Source organism: Accipiter gentilis, chromosome 5 (assembly GCF_929443795.1).
Source record: "Accipiter gentilis chromosome 5, bAccGen1.1, whole genome shotgun sequence".
Classification (NCBI taxonomy): domain Eukaryota; kingdom Metazoa; phylum Chordata; class Aves; order Accipitriformes; family Accipitridae; genus Astur; species Astur gentilis.
The window spans coordinates 18,186,829-18,201,725 of NC_064884.1; the positions used below are offsets into that span (position 1 = coordinate 18,186,829).

At 41.4% G+C, this 14,897-nt stretch overlaps 1 protein-coding gene and 1 long non-coding RNA gene across 3 annotated transcripts in view; one reads left to right on the forward strand and one right to left on the reverse strand.

Moving 5' to 3' along the window:
• LOC126038436 (uncharacterized) overlaps positions 1 to 8,932 on the reverse strand; it is a 47,250-nt gene extending 38,318 nt beyond the window's left edge. The window contains exons 1-4 of the long non-coding RNA XR_007505999.1: positions 8,876 to 8,932; positions 6,170 to 7,522; positions 3,857 to 3,927; positions 3,457 to 3,584 (exon numbers count right to left, since the gene is read on the reverse strand). This is a non-coding gene — a long non-coding RNA (uncharacterized LOC126038436). The remainder of the gene's footprint in view (positions 1 to 3,456; positions 3,585 to 3,856; positions 3,928 to 6,169; positions 7,523 to 8,875) is intronic.
• Positions 8,933 to 9,078: 146 nt separating this feature from the next.
• PPP3R1 (protein phosphatase 3 regulatory subunit B, alpha) overlaps positions 9,079 to 14,897 on the forward strand; it is a 42,008-nt gene continuing 36,189 nt past the window's right edge. Inside the window, exon 1 of one of the 2 annotated variants that reach the window (XM_049800167.1) lies at positions 9,079 to 9,243. Coding sequence is in view for 1 of the 2 variants with exons in the window: in XM_049800165.1 (XP_049656122.1) it covers positions 9,241 to 9,243 (3 nt within the window). In the remaining variant the exon portion in view is untranslated. The remainder of the gene's footprint in view (positions 9,244 to 14,897) is intronic. The other variant, XM_049800165.1, reaches the window with a different exon arrangement.

A 14,897-nucleotide genomic window follows, 5' to 3' on the forward strand; every position in this document is an offset into this window, starting at 1 on the left:
TCAGTGGAACCAGACGATCCCTGGAAAACTATTTTTCATCTCTTAACTGGAAGTTATCTGCAGAGTTACCCCCAACCCAAACTCTCCCAAAATATTCTCCCAAAGCTGTCATGAGATACACAGGAGGAGACTCAAAGCTGGCTACTTATGAATGGAGATCTTGAGTAAATGCTTCAAGTGGCTACTGTGATGCCAAGAACTATTTTAAGCTTCCATTATGTTCTATAGCATACACCTACAGATCTATGCATTCAGTTGGAACAAACACCCACATATTCAAAACAAGATAAATGTACATGTTCACTAACAAATTAACCATTTGAGCAGTAAAATGTGCACTGAATGTTACTAAAATGCCAATAAACTAAAGGACTTGCCACTGGGGAGGCAAGTTCTCCCTTAACAATTATACAAACCAGATACTTAATTGAACACTGTACAAACAAGATATATCCCCAAACCTAGAGTTACAGTACTGCAAGACCTTTTTTTTTTTTTTCCTTTTTCTTTTACACATGAATTAAAAGATGGCATAGTCTCTGGTTAAGTCGTATTTTAGTTCAGCTAAAGAACTCCCAAGAATCAAGTACTTTATCCACAGATTGCAAGCACTTTAGAAGATTCCAGCTCTGACTGCTTCAATGATGGATGTTTTTCATCTTGGTACCACAAGCTTTACTGGCTTTAGACATTCTCTGTTCTTTCCTAGCACTTTCAGGGGCCTTGATCAGGTAGCAGAATTTCCTCTTTAAAAAAAAGTCCATTTGCAGGGTCACTCAGACTTTGCAAGAACTGGGAGGCTCTGAAAGCAACACAGCTCAGATCTGGGGAATTTTTTTTGTTTCCTTTTATTTTTAAAACACAGTTTACTCCACACAACTATTTCAAAGGCTCTGACCTCCCAAGGTTTGCAACAAACAGTTTTAGGCTATATCCAAAGGCTTCTGAGTGTTGACAACCAGGTTATACTGAAAATTATTTCCCTGGAGAATTCATCTAAGATATGCTCTATTTATTGCACTCAGAACAGCAGTGCTTAAAAAAACCCAAACCTAACAGCCCACACAAGAAGGGCTGCAGGTTGTTCAACATGAAAGGTAGATCTCCATTTATGTGCCTGAGAAAAAAAGGAAGCCGCCAGACACACTGGACAAATTCTCTCACTGTATCAGATGTGGGTGCATCTGGCACACTATTGATCAAGACTGTCCTGATCGGCAGAGGGAGAAAGGGTGTCACTCCCAAGAGAATTACATAAGTGCTCCTCCTTCTCCCTAACAGCAGTTCTTCTTTCTTCCCTGACCCTAAGCTAAATCCAATAGTAACTGGCACTGTATTTGATCAGCAGAAGACTGGGTATGTATTCCCTGGTATTGAGGCATTAATTAGTCCCTTTCATCCCAGTGTATGATTACAGGATGCAGACACAGGGAAGGAAAGCTTTCATTTGCTTGCTACTGAGGTCTTGCTCAAAGTATTGATAGAGCTGGAGAGTTCATATCCAGCAGGGCAAGATAGTATCGATGACCTGTACTTATTCTTTGCTACATATGCCAAAATCAGTAAGTAGCATGCTGCCTCACCATGCCATGAGGGGTGTTTCACAGAATGGTATCTATTTGCAAGAGGCCCGGAACATAAACATTTCCCAGACGTTTCCTACACTTTTAGCTCTGCTGGTCAGCAACAGGAAGGTAGCAAATACTCCCGTGAGCACAAGCCAGCCAGAAAACTGCAAATTACATTGACCAAAAAGCCACTACAGTGTTGTTTATTTTAGACCAAAAGTGGTGTGAGCTGTAACAGGAGAAAGACATTGACTGCAATGACACTAAGAAGGTTTGTCGGAATGGCAGTACTGTCTCATCCATAGGCTGCTGTTACCTTGTGAATATTGGGTCCAGCAGAACTGTATACACCTCAGTAACTCTTCATCCAGTTTCAACCCATGCAGTTATAGCATTACTTAGAGGTAACATGCTTATTACAACACTAAACAAGTTTCCATATTTTTCTAATACTAAGATTTACATGCATTACAGAGCTCTCATGGCATTGTGAGGTACAGTGTTGTACTTTGCCTACCTATGCATTAACTTTCCATTGCAACTTTACCAGCTATCCCTAAGTCTGCAGAAAGGGTCATGTAACAACTTCAGCTGAATGGAAAAAGACATAAAGTGGAAGTTCTTCACATGATAATATGATTTTTTCAACACAAAGAGTCTCATCTCATTAGTATTATCCTCACAATGAATAATCTGCACTATTCTTTTTTTGTGTAATACTATTCTCTTAAACCTCTGTTTGGTTATTTATGCATAAACACATGCACCCAAGCCACAAAACCACCTGTAGAGTTCCCCACCAGCTGAAAAGCATTAGAATCACTAGTGGTCTTATTCTTCCTGCCACAGACAAGGCTTACAGGAGTGGGTTTTTTGAAACTAGATTTCACATTGAGGACAGCCTGCAGTATCTCTTATTGTATGATACATGCTGCTCAAACCAGGGACAGCACGTTTGTGGAGATTATCATCCAGTGGTAAAATTGTTTGGGCTGTAGTAAAATTCCAGAGGTGGCACTTTATGGTACAAAATCTGAAGTTGTTTTCAGCGTACAAAGCAGGCTACAAACTAAAACATACAATTTCCACAGAGCAGAATTCTTCCCTATTGACAAAGGGAAGAAAAAATGGTACTGTATGTATGACTAAGTCACCCAAAATTTCATTATATTTACTTAGGAACTTCACTTTCATTATGCATTCCTTTTGTCTACAGGGAGACAGAAGGTGGGGGGGGAAGTCTGATATGAAAATATGAGCAAATGTCTTTATTCTGAATTTTGAAATCTCCCCTGGGATCTCTGCAGGTCCTTCCGGAAAAGGAAAATCTCATATTTTTTTTTCTTGTGGGAGAGTTCAGCAGCAGCATGATTGATCAGAAGCTAATGTTAAATCCACTGAAGATATAAATCCATTCTATACCACCAGAAAGTAGATGGTACTTTGCCAAATAGGTAGGAGGGAAAAGCATCATGACTTACAGTGTACCATGGTAACAAGCTGCACCCCGTCTCTGGCAAGTGCCTCTTTTTTGTTCCAGACAGGCACAGTTGATATACTAGGTGCTTTGCACCTCAAGAAAAGAGCATCACCAAAACCAGTTTCACCATGTCTAAAGTAGTAAAACCTGTCATGGCTATAAAAATACAGGCACCATTCTGTATTAGCACCAAATTAGTTCCTTGGAAGTTCTTAGATGCAATTCTGAATTCCTGTGGCAAGAAAAATCACATCCGGTGGCAGACACACCTAGTTGGCATATGGGGTTATACTCCCTCCTATTTCTCACATTGAAACTACAAATCGCACAGTCCTCAATGTACACTCCCAAGTAAGTCTGCATGGAACAGAGGCACAGAGTGGAGAATTACACATGCATGGTGCTTACCTCAGTGTGGTCTCACATCCTCAGCTGAGGGGGCCTTGAACATTTACACAAATACACGTGATCATGCTGCATCATGTTTTCTTTGAAAGCTCTAACAAGCTACTTAATTTTTCACACAGATGACAGCACTGTAAATGAAAACAGATTACATTAGCACTGAGATCATGGCAATCAAAGCTATGGAAAAATGTACAGCTAAGATGGATGCAATTTACCATATCATACCACAGACAGCATTTGTTAATGCAACTATTTTTCTCTTCCATGACAAAAAGGGTTAGACACAGAACTTCACACTACATTCATTACACTCCCCACAACACATACTGGTACGCTAAAAGGTATTCCACATGACAACAACATCTATTTTGATTAGTTTTGAAAGAGTCAGTTTACTTACTAGTATTCAAAATTTGTCTTCAACTCAAACTGTTAGGGGATCAGCAATCAAACAATTCCCCAGTTTTCTCTCTGCCACAAGAAAAAGAAGGAACAAATTAAGACCTTTTGGCATTGTTTCAGTTCAGACTCTGTTGTTTCACTATTAAATTATGTGTCTAGTTTGCTGCCTGAGTCATCTCCTTCAGAATTTATACTGGCCCAAACCTGAACCAGTCAGCCAACACATGACCAGTCATAAAACAGGTACCACCTTAAAATAATTCAAGCCATTGTTTCCACAAGAATGAAGTTACCTACATTAATAGCTCATCAATATCCTGTGCAGGCCAGTCACTACTGCCTAATCAGTTGCTGCAGGAAGATAAAAACTTCACAAGTCAGACCAATACATGTGTCTCTAGCAGAGTTAAACGAAAGCAATAAGTCTTTACAATGGTGTTAGACAAGCACATCAGTGAAAAAAAAAATGAAACACTGTACTCCTGCTTGCAACACTTGCCTCCAGTTGTAGCAAAGTCTTTGAGCAGTCAGCCCACAGCTCTTAGCAGAGTTCCCCAGAACAAATGTCTTCAGAAAAAAGCAGCCAATTATACCAACCCTAGCTACAGCTGGATGCCATCAAGAAATCTTATCAGCTGCTAGACAAATAAGATCACTACATGAAATTATTATGCAAACAGTAGAGTCTCAAGAAAAATGTAACCTTTTAGTTTCACTCTTTCTTGCAAATTGTTTCTACGTATTTGTTCTGTAGAGAGCTATCTGATACAGTGATACAATTACAGGCACAGGGTCAAAGATAGAGAAAGCACTTTTATCCCCAGTTTATCCTAGCCAGAACTGTCAGAAGACCACTCTTTATAACCCAGTTAAGAAAAAAAAGTTTCATGCAGTGATTTTCAATCTGTGGCTTCAAGTCCTTGGGGGCTGTTAATTACCACCAAGAGCTAAAAAGGGTACTCGAAGAAATAATCCTAGTATCAGGACATTTAATTCACACCACCTTGGGCAGCGAGATCCACAGATCAGAAGCATTTACAACCGCTGTTTCAGTAAATGCACATATGCAAGACAACTATACACCTTCACTTGCTCTAGCAATTTGAAATCCAGCATCTTGCAGCAATGCAAAATGAACCAATGTGTAACCAAAAATCACCCTATTAACCCACAGCTTCACAAGGCTTCTGTGGCCCATGCCATTCTTCTGGTCTTAAGGAGACTCCTAGTCCTCACTTTCTAGGTAAAAGAGAGCAGTGTTCCCCTGTGTACCTAACGCTTTCATTTGACCAGTTTTTTTCAGCTGTGCCATACTGCATCTGAAAAATATCATCCCCCTCTCCTCCCATATCTTGGCAATTTACATGCTCTCACAAATATGCAAGAAAATAAGGGCAGACTCCCTTTGATTTCTTTCAACTGAAAAGACAGATGTAGGTGTAAGAGAGATACAATGAGAGGCATTTTATCTTTCCAACCATTTGTCAGTTCTAGTCAGTATTGTATCTTTAGATTTGCTTATTATTCTACCTGTTATTACAAATGAAATGAGATTAATAAATATGGTGCATTGGTTTTACAGACATTAGAGCTGAGGACCTGCACTAATAGAGCAATTCAAACATGCTGAGAAAGGACAGTTTTCATTTCTATCTAAAAAGGCTTCCTCTTTTGCTGATAAAATACAGCTTCCCCCACCCACTGTAGCTGAAAGCACTTTCCCTCAAAGCCATTTCATAAAAAGTGGCTTTCCTTTTTTTCCCTTCTAGAGCATTAAAGAAGAACAAGATTTTATTTATTTTTATAAAACACTACTGGAGCTCATAAGAACATGCATATGCTTAAAAATCCTGTATTTTCAAGCTTTACTGCACTGTCCCAAGAGTTTACCTGCTTTGCTAGTAAAAGCTGCTTACAGCCTGTTATGAGTCAGGGCAGAAGATTATTTAATTAGGCAGCAGCCCTTACCCTGGGTTAACAGAGAGGGGAATGTTCCATACAAATTGCATCCAGTTATGTTTGTGAGTAAGGGGTTTACATGAAGACCAGCACAAGGCAAGACAAAGGAGGATATGCTAAGGGGATCAAAGATACATGCTATATTAAAAAAAACCTCAAAACTTAGAGACATACAAGGCATCACAAATAGCACTTTAAAAGAAGCATGCTGTGAAAAGAACTGTAGCTGGAGTCCAGACACATAAGCAGGAGCATGGAAATTGTCTTCTGAACGTTAGGTCAAGCACTATGCAAGCGATAGCATTACTGTTAATAACACTGAAGAACCCAAACAGGTACAGAGTTTACATACCTGTTTGTTTATGTGTAGCTAAAACAGCTTCCAGCCACACAGAGATGCATATTTATCCTAGTTTGAATGGTGGTGGTTATGCTGCAAAGGAGCTTTACTAAAGCCAGAAACTGACACAACACAGCATTGTCTGAAACTTGCTCTAAAAACACCTTCAAATATCAACATTTGCAAAAATGCTAGTCAGAAATACAGGTAATATAACAGAAAGTGTTAAATGCAAGTCATGGTTTTCTACAGCCTCTTATCTACACACTAACAAATGCCAACTTGCATTTTTAACTTCTCTTAGAAGTCACATAGAAAAGCAACTTTGACAAATTTGCACAACAGAAAAAGGTATTAAAAAATATATTTTCATAAGTTCTTGGCTGTCTCTACTTGGAACTTAAAAAGGTAACAATTAAGGTATTGTATTCCTAATTTCTGTTTATTTTAGTCCCATTACATTAAATGAAAGAAATTCTAGCCATGTTCAACTTCATTTAGCTGATTTTACTCCAGATTTGCACCCGCTAGATAAGGCTGCAGTGACAAGAGATGTAAGCAGGAAGACCGTTTTACATAAGAATTTTTCTTTTGGAGATCTTCAGTTATTATTTTTATTTTTTATAAAGTACAGTCAGTTTTAATACTAGTTTTCAGTGAAATCTAGGAATGTTTTATTTCTAGACATCCTAGCAACTAGAATGCCACCCCCTCCCAAAAGAAGAGTTGTCCCAGCCACCTGTACCTGTTAATAAGAAAAGGCAGGAAACGCCTTCCCTAGACCATATTACCACTGGTGCTGGTTCTTACCAGCAAAGCCTTTTTTCCTGATTTACTATTAACTCAAAGCTTACAGTTATGCATTAATGTTTGCTTTGCTTTCTTCTGGTGCAAATTATCTTTCGTTCGCCAACACTTAGTTTCACTCATCCCCATGTTCATTTACTTATTTCTGGTAGGTTTTTCTGTTCAATCTCCCTAATCCACTCTTTGTTCTTCCCAGTCAAGCTCACTCCTTTCCGCAGACACGAGCGCATGCTAAGTACCAGTTTCCAAACAGAACCTTCATCAGTCATTAATAATTTCTAAGAACTGCACATTTATTGCTGTGCTTTGCTTCAATCTTTTAGATGAGAATTTCTAATCTGTTCCTGAACTTCACAGTCACCCTTTATTTATCTAGTTTCCTGAGCAGGCTTCCATATAGGAGATTCCCCATTCCTCTTAGCATTTGTGCATCAGCATTTGATTTCCAGATTCCAGGTTTCTCCAGGAACTCTTAAGGTAACCTTTGCTAGCCTTAGACCAGATCAGACTCCCACAAACAGGGCAACAGTGACAAAGCAGTTCCTTTTCCAGAAGAAGCTGAAAGGAGAGGAAATTACTATTTTAGACTGGAAAGCTCATGCTTGGCTATGGTCCTAAAAATTAACCTGTTTTTAAAGTAATAATCCAGTCACAATAATCCCCCACAAATTAGGTTGCCATTCACCTTGAACTTGGCAGGATTGATTCGCATTTCCCTGGCAAAGTGTCTAGCTATTGTGAGCCAAATAGCAAATGCCTGAAAACATCAACATGGTACTGAATCTTCTCTTTGGCAGTATTAACATAATAATATTTTATAAGTAATTATTATTTTCACATCACCACTTCATTTGTCATAGTGTTACGCGCTGTGTCATGGTGCTCCAAAATAAACACATTCAGCAGAGCAAGCACAGAAAGAAGGGCAAAAACAGCAAAAGGAATGTGAAATCAACCCATCTTCACTCCCTACTTTACCCTTCACAGAGGTTTTTAAATGTGTCACCTGGCCTACTTAAAACTTTACAATATATAGAGATCACTCCCTGAGGGTCAGCCTTACTTATGCAAGCAGTCAGTAGCATTGCCCTAAATCTTGTCTTAAAGGGGTTACCAAGACTACATCTTTCATCTTAGCTTGCATTCAACTATACCAGTCATTTTACTTTGTAAACTATCCAGGGTACAAAGCACTAACTATTGGCAAGAAACCACAAACATACATGTAAATACTTTTGAGAATTATCTCATCACAGCACAATTCCTTTAGTTTTGTATAATTAACTATTAACACTACTTAAACACAATACTCTGAAAGCTGTTAAGTACCGAGCACCTTCCAGACTGGATAGTCTCTTGCAATAAAACCTTTCATTAAATTAAAAACCAGAGGAAAAAAACAGCCAGAACATAAGGAAAGCAGGCACCACTTAGACCTATGCTTCCAAAGGCCCACATGTGCTGAGCTTTCTCCCTGCATGGAGCCGTTTTGGTTTTTTGTTTGTTTGGTTGGGTTTTTTTCTTATTTTGCAGGAAGCAGAAGTGACGCAGGAACAAGGAAGGAAGCTAGAGCAGTAAGGGCTCCAGCAGCACAGCTTATGAAGTGGCTGAGGGGAGCCAACCTCAGCAGAGGGGATGTGGGAGAACAAGAACAACCAGCAGCTCTGACAGCCCCTGGAACACCGGGGTAACCCTTCCCTGGGCAGAGGCCTAAGGGAGCAGAAACAGGCCTGTCTTATGGCAATCCTCAACACCTAAGGCCTTACAAAAAGGACCTCCCGGCAGCAGAACAACCCCTCAGCGGAAACTCCTATGTCGCCGTCTTCATAAAGCCTTCCACCCGCTCTCAGGGAACCCAGCAGAGCAGCCACAGCCACTCCTACCCAACTACACCCCCGCATCCCCTGGCACCTTCAGCCCGCCGCCATTTTGCACTCCGCTCCGCTCCCTTCCCTCCCCCGCCTCGCTGGTGACGCCAGGGCCTCGCCCTGCCCCCCGCGGGGGCGGTGCTCGGCGCGGCGGGTGCCCGGATGTGGGAGGCTCCGCCCCCGCTGCCGAGCGCTAGCGCCGCTCGCGCCCCCTCCCTCCCTCCCTCCCTCCCTGTGCGCCGTTGCAGGTCAGCGCGAGCTACTGCCGCAGTGAGGGGAGCCGGAGCCGGCGGCGGCAGCAGCGGCAGGCCCGGGGCGCGGCGGCGGCGACGACGCCGAACACGCACAGCGAGGCCGGGGCTCCGTGGATTCAGCTGCGGGGGAGACGCCTGACGCCCACCGGCCGCCATGGTGAGGACCCTCCCTCGCTGCCCCTCCGTGCTAAGCCCCCCGCTCCCGCCCCGCCGGAATATTCCAGACCGGGCCGGGCCACGGGGGTGGGGGGCGAGGCAATGGCCCCGCGGCCCGGCCCGGCTCGGCTCGGCCCGGCCCGACCGCCGCTCCGCCTCGCTGCTGCTGCCCTGCCTCTGACCCGTCTCCTCCGCCTCCCGCCCCCGAGCCGTCCACGTCCTCCCGCGGGCGAGCGCCTCGCTGGGCTTTCCCCTCCCTCCGGGCCGCTGCTACGGCCGCCCTGCGTCTCTCCCTGGGGGCGGGCACGTCCCCCCGCTTCCCCGCCGCCGCCCACGGCCGCCGCCTCGCCCCCATGCCCCCCGCTGCCTCCCCTCCTCCCTCTGCCGCCTTACCCCCCCCCTCCCGGCAGCGCTCATTGGGCTTGGCCCTTCCCTTTCTCCCCGCCTCGCCTCGCCTCGCTCTTCGGTACCCCCTCACCTCACGCCGCCCCCAAACGCGCTCTCCTGCCCCCCTTCCCCTCAGGCCGGGGGTTCGCCCTCCTCGGCCTGCGCTTCATCTGTTTTCCAGATGTATCAGCAGCGCCCTAAGCAAGTCCGGCATTTTGGTAGCGGTGTCTTGTGGTTGTTTTGCAATCTCAATAGGGTCCCGTTCCCCCCCCCCCCCCGATGCAGCAGCGTTTTTCTGTTCATGTGCAGACCGGAAAGCTATAATGCACGTAGCCTATGGCAGGGAGACAGGCTAGATAATGTATACTTCAATTGGTCCGGGTTTAGAAAGCTGACACTTTAAATATGATAGGCATGCGGGTTTTGAGACTGCAGGAAGAAGGTATGCGGTATGTCCAGGTGTGTGCATTTGAGTTGCTCTGTTTTTTAAATCATGACGATTTAAATTTCCCTTTTACTGCCGTAAAATTAACCCAGATATACAGTATGGAGTCCTGTAGTGTTTTACGTCGACACTAGGGGTGTCTCCTGCTTTTCACCGCTGCCAAGAAATCAACGCCCTTTTTTTAATAAACATTTATTTTAGCCTAAATTATCCGGTACTCTGGCTGCAGGAAGACTGGCAATTTTTTGGTTTTACACCTGGAAAAATATAAGTGGTTTAAACTTTTTGGTTCTTAACCCTTTAAGAGCAAGGTCAGCTGTTCATCACATTTCACATTAGACTTCACAGGGCCTGGGAGCCAAAAGTGGGTTTTCTTTTGTTTTTAAGCAGGGGATTGCAGTCTTCCTTTTAAAAAAAATAAATTTGTAGCAGAAACTGATGCATCATGTTCAGGCTGTCTTTGTGTGTACACTTTAATGTCTGTTAGATGTGCATTTGGAGAAATATTTTGAAATGTATAAAGGTTTGGTTTCAGTTGGGTACTAAACCAATGTGTTTACTTGAATGCCTTCACACAGTCTTGGAGTATGGTTTCAGTTGGGTACTAAACCAATGTGTGTACTTGAATGCCTTCACACAGTCTTGGAGTATGTTAAGACTGTGAGAAAAGAAGGCTTGTATTTTGAGAACAAGGTATTAATGAAGCTGAGACTTAAAAAGAAAAAAGTTATTATTTGTAATTATGCCATGGTTGCAATACTGCTAATTGCTGTGAATATATAGATGAACAGTGGTCATCTTCCACACAACAGTTGCGCTCATACTGCCATTAGTTGGGTCTTCTGTGAAAATTGTGTTCTCAAAGACTTGCCTGAGGAGATATGCTAACATGCATAAAAGGAAAGAAAAAGTTATTCAAGCCATGAATGCCTCTGTGTGTTAGTGACTTGTAATGAACCTAACTTTTCATGTGTGATTAACTTTGATTATTTTTTCCCCTCCATTCTGTTGTAACTGAAGCTGTCCTAGCATCTTTCGATGCTACAGTCATGTTGATTGATTATTACTTTGTGATTTCTTGAACATATTTGTGTATGATCAATTGCAATGTGTAAATGCAGAAGCTGGAAAAAAGGTATGCTGGATATTATCTCTACCAGTAAAGGTGTGTGTTTGCTGACATGCAGTAACAACCGCAGGAGAGTTTTCACTGTAGCTGTGTCAGTATGCTGGTTCTGATAACAACTGATCTTAGGTGCCTTGTGGTCTGAACACCAAGCTAAAACTAAACAGCTGATAAACATGAAAAAAAAAACCCCCAAAACATTTCATTTAAGTTGCTATTCTTTTTACTGTCATTACCCTGTGGATGTTTTCACTGGAACAGTTCGCTTTTAATGGAGTAGACCTTGTTTCAACCTTTATTAGGATAGAGCAATTCTTTTTTACAGTTTGGGGTAACATTTCTTTTGTGTTCTTCCAGGACCAGAGAGCTGACAGTTATAGTGAAGAAAGAGGTGAATGTATTCTTGTGTTTGTTCTAGGTAGCTTAAGATAAAACATAAACATGTAGTGAGTCAAAGAATGTAGTTCTGGATGTTTTGGTATAGCCAGTTCTAAAATAATCTATCAGGCAGAGCATAAGTCCATTATGTAATGCTAGAAGTAATGTTGATATGCTATTTCTGTCAGAGTTGACTTAGCAAGGTTTTCCTATGAGTAGTATTTTCTAGGAAAAGGTAGATAGCACAGATAGATGCTATTAAACAATCTTGGGTTTGGATAGGTAATTTCTGTTTTCTCAGGACGGTCTGTATTCTGGTTTATATCCAGCTTTTGAGTTTTGTAGTTGTAGGACAGAAGACGCAGAATTCCACAGGATCCTGTCACCCAAACCATGTTATGTAGTGTGTCCACCTTAGCTACACTCTTACTCAGTTGTTTTGACCCACTTTACTTGAGCAGTGGTGCTTCTGGTGCATTTTCTCCAGCTGAAGCTGATCTAGTAGTGTTTCTAACCAAAACATTTTTTGCAATAAAACAACAACAACAAAAAAGCCTGAAGACCATCTTGACTCATTGTTTGCTATTTATTAGGGAGGGTATTAAATATGTTGGTTCTTAGCTGAAGAAAAAACTAGTTACTCCATTACCAAATCATTATTTCACTGCTATCATTACAAACATCTGAATAGTTGGTTCAGTTTTGTAACAGGTGGCAGGAACTGGAGGCACTTACATGGTCTGTCTTATGTTTTACAGCCTACTGGTGGTCTTCTGCCACAGGTGGAATAAACTGGTCTAGGATTCAAACTGTGAAGCTCGTTGTAGGTCTTAAGAAGTATTTAGTAGGCTTATTTAGGCTGGTTTCTTTAATAAAAGATTTTATTTTGGAAGTAATTTTCAGAGGCATAGTTTAGAGGCCAATTTGATTATGCAAGTTTACTTGACTGTGATCTAGAAAGGAAGACAGATCCTGTTGATGGAGGAGGAAAGAGACTTTTTAAAAAGTAATTACTTTTTTCACTGTTTCTGCAGTAGAAGTAGAATTCTGTCTTTATTGGTTAAACTATTAATTCAACAATAGAGAGGAATGAAAATTGAGTAGTTTGAGGGGAAAATGGTTTGTGGTGGGCATACCTCAGGAACTTCAGAATATTGATCTTCTAAGGCATCTGACTTAGCACTAAAAGGGAAGCTTTAAGGGAGTGACATTAATAACATCTAAATTGGGCTTTTCATTGATACCTTAAAGGAGATGGGACTATCATCCCATCAGATGGGATCAGTTGATCAGAAAAGGAGTCTTAAGTAATGAGGCAGAAATGCACATTTTGGTGCCAAACCATTTCTTGGTCTGCTTCTGCCTCCTTGTTTCCCTCATTTTTGTATGTCAGAAAGACATACAAAAAACTGTTAAGATATAGCCAAGCTACTATGAGAAAATTATTCATCAGTTTTGATTGACGCAGTACATACTTTCAAGAAGAAATGAATTTAGCAGTGAAGATCTTACAGCTTTCTTGTAGCTGGTTGTTGAATCAGTTGCTTCCCTGGCAGTGTTGCAGAAGGAATAGTTTTTTTTTAATTGTACATATGCTTAATAGCATTCTCCTACTGTAATTCATAAATTACACTTGCATAAGATTTTTCAACATTGCTTTGATTTCCCTGCTAGTAAAAGTATTCTTTTGCTTTCCCTCCCCTTTATTACTGCCTGTGCTTAGCTGAGTTTTGTTAAAGAAAACTGTATCCTCTCCTGAAGTGTTTTAAGTTTGAATGGTAATTGAGCATGAAACTGTTAAGTCTTTGGTTTAGTTATATGAAATGGTGATCAAAAATTGTGTTCATAGGAAAAACTTTTTTGTAATTTGAGCTAATATACGACTTCTTGAAAGCAATTTGCTCTAGATGTCCTTGCCCTTCCTCTTTCCTCCCAAGCCTGTTCTCCCTGCTCTGGGTAGTATCATTTGTGAACTGCTAATTGGGAAAAAAATTACACTGCACTGTTTGTTCTTTGTTGATTAGCAGCCAATTCATTTAGTGACACATTTCCCTATTTTTGATCCTTTCCTTCTTCTGGCCTATATGTTTTTCTCTTTTTCTAAATTTGTTTATTCCTGTGTGTTCCCTACAGAAAGGCCGCGGGGGCAAAGGGGGCTGGCTGTTCCCGGGCTTCCTACATGCTAGTTCTTTGCCAGAATTGTCAGCAGAAATAGGGAAGGTGCTACTGTGTGATGTCCTTGTCACGATCAAACTCCTCTGCTTCTGGAGGAGCAAGCACTGCAAGGATGGGGGAGTAAAGATTGAACTGATGGGGAAGGAATGATGAGAGGCATGGATCTACGTCAAAAGAGAGGAGTGAAAAGTGCTTATGCTTAAAGATTATGCAGTTGGAACCTTCTGAGCAGGATATTGTAAGAAAAATAAGTATCTTGGTTTATGTGCATGTCCCTGTTAATTAAAACAGAAAAGAAGTTGGAACTCCTGGAAACTAAGAATTTTATTGGCTGGCTTGATTATATAAATTACTTAAATGTGTTCTTTCTTTCCTAAAGACCATAAGAGTTTATCTCGCTGTGCTCTTGTGAAGCTGGTAAATACTGTCCTTGTTCTGCAAATGAAAAAGGTTGAGGTCATGGTGGGGTAATAACTTATCCAAGGTCCTTTTTATTGTTTAGAAGTTAACATTAGTATGTGATGTCGGAAATGGATAATGTGTTTGTAGTTCTAAAAATAAGAAGTCTAAATCAAATCAACTGCTAAAAATTTTGAGGTCTTGGGGCTGATGAGTTATTTGAGTTAGAATACAGCCACTAGGAAATGTGCTGTGCACTGTCCATTTGTCTTAAGGCATGTGATGGTGTGCAGTGGTTGAAAGCTTAGTCACACACTGCCTTCTTTCAGTGTCTTTGTAGCATTGTGTTAGCCACTTAAAGTAACTTCTTTTAGAGATTAGACCTGGAAATGGACGTTTATATCTCTTAAAAGCTATTCAGTTTCTTAGATGTCAGTGGCCTAAAGTAATCTTGACATCAGCAGTTTGAGAAAGTTCTGCTACAAAGATTACCTTAATGTGCTGAATGAAGTGGGGCAGGCTTGGATATGGACCAGTGTACTTTAATCTGGAATAGATAGATCTTTCAGTATACCAGTTCAAGTATTTTGGGAATGTTTTTGCTGCTGTTTCCCTGAATCAATGATCAGGGAGCTTAAATGACTTGAAATTTAGGATTTTGCAATGATTTAAGTACACAACTAGAAGCAATATATTCTGCTTGAGGTATGATGTAGCTAGTCACCATGTGAAATACTGTATTTCC